The 5,702-nt window shown below is 45.5% G+C and overlaps 1 protein-coding gene across 1 annotated transcript in view; it reads left to right on the top strand.

The window, feature by feature from the left end:
• Positions 1–5,702, top strand: part of LOC117818689 (bile salt-activated lipase-like) — an 8,735-nt gene extending 3,033 nt beyond the window's left edge. Inside the window, exons 4-12 of the mRNA XM_034691679.1 lie at positions 240–437; positions 2,169–2,299; positions 2,380–2,487; positions 2,584–2,707; positions 2,804–2,987; positions 3,090–3,293; positions 3,649–3,846; positions 4,255–4,362; positions 5,541–5,702. Coding sequence (XP_034547570.1) covers positions 240–437; positions 2,169–2,299; positions 2,380–2,487; positions 2,584–2,707; positions 2,804–2,987; positions 3,090–3,293; positions 3,649–3,846; positions 4,255–4,362; positions 5,541–5,622 — 1,337 coding nt within the window. The 3' untranslated portion in view covers positions 5,623–5,702. The remainder of the gene's footprint in view (positions 1–239; positions 438–2,168; positions 2,300–2,379; positions 2,488–2,583; positions 2,708–2,803; positions 2,988–3,089; positions 3,294–3,648; positions 3,847–4,254; positions 4,363–5,540) is intronic.

The raw sequence follows: 5,702 nt of genomic DNA on the forward strand, positions 1-5,702 counted from the left end.
TGCACGTTTGCTGCACTACGTGAATCTTTCAAAGTTTCTGAGAAGAAAGACAACACTAAGGAGCGGCTTAAACAGGTAAGTTGTAGTTGTTGGAGAGTATTTTAGTGCAATAAGTTAATATCAGTGTTGGGGTTAAATTAGGGACAGTCATGGCTAAAGGCAGCCGCCCCAGATGAGCTGATTCTTGTCGGTAGTATTAACATCATGAACCCTCCATCAGCCCTCTCCTCCTCCTTCAGTGTCCTCCAGCCTCCCAGTGATGGTGTACATGTTCGGAGGGGCCTTCCTGTTGGGCGCGTCCAATGACGTGGCGATCCTCGGAGACTCTCTGTACGACGGGAAGGAGATGGCCGACAGGGGGAAGGTTATCATCGTATCGGTGAACTACAGAGTCGGTACGATGGGTTTCCTCAGCACCGGAGACTCCAGACTGCCAGGTCGGACCAAGACACCAACACTCTTGTCTTTTTTTAATGTTTCTCAGGATGTTCAGGATGTCTGGATTAAGCTCTACCCTCCATTCCCAGTATTTGGGAGCAGTTTAGTACCTGCTGGCTGTTTCACAGCATGCACGTGAAGAAAAGAACAACCTTATCAGTGTGTTAGCAGATAAACTGAGTCTGTTAGCTCAGCTGCTAAAATTTCTTCAGATGTTCTTCGGTTTTGAAAATTCAACTTCATGTCGTGTGTTTAAGTGTTTGAACTCCATGACAAAGTTCACGAGCTACACGTCCCGTGTGGGTTTGTTTTGGTTAAACAGGACAGACGACTCCGAAAGCTCAAGCACCAGCGATGAAGCTTTGGTAGTTAATTGAGATCAATTCAGCAGCATTGTAGAAGACTCAACATCAAGACCGGATCAGATCCAGTCCCATCTTCCAGACAGGACTCAGTCTGATCTCATCTTAATCCACCATGAGCAGAGCACTTTGCAGCATTTAGCAAGTTACAGTGGCAAGGACAAACTTCCTTTAACAGGCAGAAACCTCCAGCAGGACCAGACTCATGTTAGACACACATCTGCTGAGACCGTGTTGGAGAGAGGGATAGAGGGAGATGAAGAGAGAGAGAGAGATGATAGTGGGGAGACGGATAGTAGTAGTTGTAGCAGCTGGAGTCTGGCACGTCCACAGCAGCAGAGATCCAGAGGAACCTACGAGACAAGGGAGCTCAGGGACTCCAGAAAGGTCTATGGTTAGTAACTTTAATGGGACAGGAAGAGTTAAAGTAAGAGACAGGCAGAGAGAGGAGAGAGAGAGGATCCCAGTGTTTCACTCTAAACCTATATCATCATAACTAAGACCTGGTCCAAGCCTGATCCAGATCTAACTATAAGCTTTATCAAAAAGGAAAGTTTGAAGCCGACTCTTAAAAGTAGAGAGGGTGTCTGCCTCCCGGACCCTGACTGGTAGATGATTCCAAAGGAGAGGGGCCTGATAACTGAAGGCTCTACCTCCCATACTACATTTAGAGATCCAGAGAAACCTACGAAACAAGGGAGCTCAGGGACTCCAGAAAGGTCTATGGTTAGTAACTTTAATGGGACAGGAAGAGTTAAAGTAAGAGACAGGATCCCAGTGTGTCACTCTAAGCCTATAGCAGCATAACTAAGACCTGGTCCAAGCCTGATCCAGCTCTAACTATAAGCTTTATCAAAAAGGAAAGTTTGAAGCCAAGTAAAAAAAGTAGAGAGGGTGTCTGCCTCCTGGACCCTGACTGGTAGATGATTCCAAAGGAGAGGGGCCTGATAACTGAAGGCTCTACCTCCCATACTACATTTAAAGACTGTAGGTACTAGCAGGCTGTCTACGGCAGAGATCCAGAGGATCCTACGAGACAAGGGAGCTCAGGGACTCCAGAAAGGTCTATGGTTAGTAACTTTAATGGGTCAGGAAGAATTAAAGTAAGAGAGAGACAGACTGAGGAGAGAGAGGGGATCTCAGTTCATGAAACTGCGGTTGTTTTGAAAAAGAGTTGAAGGCATTTATTCCAGTCTCAGGTGAGGCAGGTTAAGGGCTGAGATTTGACCAATTGGAACATTTTGACTACATTTTTTTCCTGTAACCCGGCTCTCTGTATCACAGTCCTGATTTTCTGGCTTCAATCTGATCAGATGACTTTTTAACACCAAGAGGAAACAGCTCAAATGTTTTCCGTCCACCTCTCAGGTAACTACGGTCTGTGGGATCAGCATGCTGCCATCTCCTGGGTCCGCAGGAACATCGAGGCGTTTGGAGGAAACCCCGACAACCTCACCATTTTCGGCCAATCCGCTGGAGCCGCCAGCGTCAGCTACCAGGTCGGCTGCTGGAGTAATACAGATCATCCCTGCTGTAATGAGTCTCATCATGCTGATCTATGTCCGTCCTGTCCCCTCAGATGCTGTCTCCCTACAATAAAGGGTTGTTCCGCAGAGCGATCACACAGTGTGGTGTGGCCCTCAGTCCCTGGGCTATCCAGAGGGCACCCATGGCTCTCACCAAGAAGGTCCACATTCTCTCTGCTGTCTTGTTATGCAGATGATACCATGATGGTTCAAACTCTCCTCTTGTGTTGTATTGACCGATGTCTTTGTTTCTGCAGATCGCTCGAAAAGTCGGCTGCTGGAGAACCGATGAAGACGAGATGATAACCTGTCTGAAGATGTCGGACCCTGTCGGTCTCACCATGGCTGGAAAAATTGACATTCTGCTTATTCTGGGAAAAGGTATCTAAGGTGGTGAGATGGGGGGTGGGGGTTTGAGGGGGTGAGGTTCTTGTGGGTTTTGTAGGCGATTAGCAGGCCTCTCTGTCCTTCCTGCAGGTGTGGTCATGGATCTCCTTGAGCTAGCGCCCGTGATCGATGGTGATTTTATCCCAGATGAGCCCAGTAAGCTGTTTCACAACGCGGGACAGTTTGATTACCTGGCCGGGGTCAACAGCATGGACGGACACATCTTTGCTGGTGTCGATGTTCCTTCTATCAACGGGAAAAATGCCACCACCCCGTGAGTACCGCCGGCTTCATAGTGAGAGCACTTTCGTGGTTTTGGCGATACTTGGTGTTGAGGTTGTGTTACCGTCTCACGTTTGTCCTCTCGTCCCCTCAGAGCTCAGGTGAAGAGTCTGCTGACCGGTCTGACCAAAGAGAAAGGGAGTGCCGCTGTCTCCTCAGCATACAGCACTTACACCGCACACTGGGGTTCCACTCCTGAACCGGGTACGGTGAAGAAGACAGTGGCCGACATCGAGACGGACTTCCTGTTCCTGGTTCCGACTCAGATCGCCCTCCAGCTCCACGCCAACAACACCAAGTCAGCTCCCACACCATAAACCAATCAATCTTTATTTATAAAGCACCAAATCACAACAAATGTTCTCCTCAGACTCTTTCCTAACAGAGCCGGTCTAGACTGTACTCTGTGTTCTATTATTAACAAAGACCCAACATCAAGACAGGATCAGATCCATAGTTCTAGAGAAGTAATAGGGCACTATGAGCTCTTAAAGACACAAGGGTGTCTGACCATTAAGAGCTTTGTAGGTCACCAGTGTAGAAGGGTGATCTTGATAAGTCCTGTTCCTTGCCAAGAACCCCACTTAGAACATCATTGGTAAAATTATTTCTTACTTTTAAATAATTTTGTGTTCTTGTTGTTTGTCCCTCAGTGGAGCCCATACCTACTCCTACCTGTTCAACATGGAGACTCGTATCCCAGGATTCCCTAGCTGGGTGGAGGCGGAGCACGCCGAGGACCTGCAGTACCTGTTCGGTAAACCCTTCGCCACGCCACTGGTCTACTTCCCCCGACACAGAGACCTGGCTGGGTACATGATCGCTTACTGGACCAACTTCGCCAAGACCGGGTAAACTCCCAGCATGCACTGCAAATATTCAGGTCAACACATTTCAGTACAACAAGGTCTGTTTCTAGAGGTAGTACACCAGCTAATATTGTCTTTACTGATCTTTTTGAGTCCAAAGAGCCAGACCTTAACGGTTTGTTTTGCCGTTTTTGTTGTTGTCTGTACTTGTTTTCAGTAGTTTGCTGTCCAGGGATATCTGTTTTGGTCTGATGTGGTCTGAACCAGTAGTCTGATTCAGTTTGAAGTAGTCCAAATGAGTCTGAAGTGCTCACAAGTACTCCAAACTGTCAAAACACTGACCTAAACTAGCTTGAAGTTGTGTGAAGTTAGGTTTTGACCAATCAGTGGTCTTAACGCAGGGATCTGAAAAAGTGTGATATTGTAAATTCTCACCTTTCTTCCTCACAGTAATCCCAACACAGGGGAGAACAGAGTCCCTGTGGCCTGGCCCCCCTTCACCAAATACCACCAACCCTACCTGACCATCAACCACAAGATGAGCAAGTCTTCTGTCAGGTACACCACACCCTGTTATAGTCCAGTTCTTCCTTTATGTCCTGAGTTCTGCTCTGCTGGAAGGCGGCCATTTTTCTACGATGTAATGTTTAAGATGGGAAGGTGAAATGCTGTCATACTGCTGTGCTGTGTTTCTGATTCATACAGTATGACCACAGTGAAACCTCTCAGAGACATCAGGACATATTTTGAGCTAAAAATATAGCTTTTAGCAACCAGACAGCCAATTTTAAACACACAGCCACTTCCTAGCTAATTACACTGTTAGCTAGGAAACGTTAATAGCTTTAGACAACACTAGGAAATGAGTATATCGCTGGCTAACAGTAATTTTAGCTAATTTGTGCTTTTATGCCAACATAAAGGGAAACTTTGGTAATATTTAAAGTCAAACAAAAGCTAATCATTAGCATATAGCCACTACTTTTCTAAAAGTAGAGGGTGCCTGGGAGTTAATGCTGAACTCACAATGTGATACATTATGCAAAGGCGATACCTAGCTAATGGTTATTTTAGTTACTTTTTGGCTTAATGCTAAACTCAGCTGACTCAATGGTACATTTTTGCAGCTAACAAGACAACAGACATTTAGATTTGGTTTCTTTTTGGCTACGATTATATGACACCAGGGGAATCTACAAATCCCTTGCTAACTGTAATTTTGGCTCCTTTGTGGTGCGATGCTAACGTCACCAGTAGTCTAATGATAGCTAAAGAGTTGGCAACTTGTGATTAAACTTATTTGAAGCTAATGAGTAGCATTTAGCTACTTCCTGTCTAAGCTAGAAAGAGTTGGAAGGCTAGCATCAGCATAAAACAGTGCCACACCACAGTTGAAAGTTAATTCCCAGCTAGCATGTTGTTTATCTGTGCTCTGACATTAGCCTAAGATTTATCTTCTTGTTGTTAGAATTTTATTCATTTTTCAACATTATGCAGATAAATATAACGACGAAAAAAGGAAACAAATCACAAAAATATTGATGAGATCTGAGTTGCTGGCCAATCAGAGAGCAGTTGAGTGATGATCCCACTCTCAAAGCATGAGGGACTCATCTTTAGTCTATCATCTCAGCTGCTTTCTGTATTTCATTACAATAGAAACAAAAACTGTGAGCCAATAACTGGAAATACACTTCAGACAATTGAATATTTACGTTTCTTTGTTGTCTCTGTAGCTACAACCTGAGATCAGAGTACGTCAACTACTGGTCCCAAACTTACACAACCTTCCCGTCCATCAGAAGGGAAGAAGAATGACGCACACGGAGGGACGAAGACAGGAGGGAAGCAAACCTGGTTCTACTGTCTGTTAAATAAAACATGAAGTCTGATTGATT

The sequence above is a fragment of the Notolabrus celidotus genome, chromosome 9 (genome assembly GCF_009762535.1).
Source record: "Notolabrus celidotus isolate fNotCel1 chromosome 9, fNotCel1.pri, whole genome shotgun sequence".
Taxonomy (NCBI): domain Eukaryota; kingdom Metazoa; phylum Chordata; class Actinopteri; order Labriformes; family Labridae; genus Notolabrus; species Notolabrus celidotus.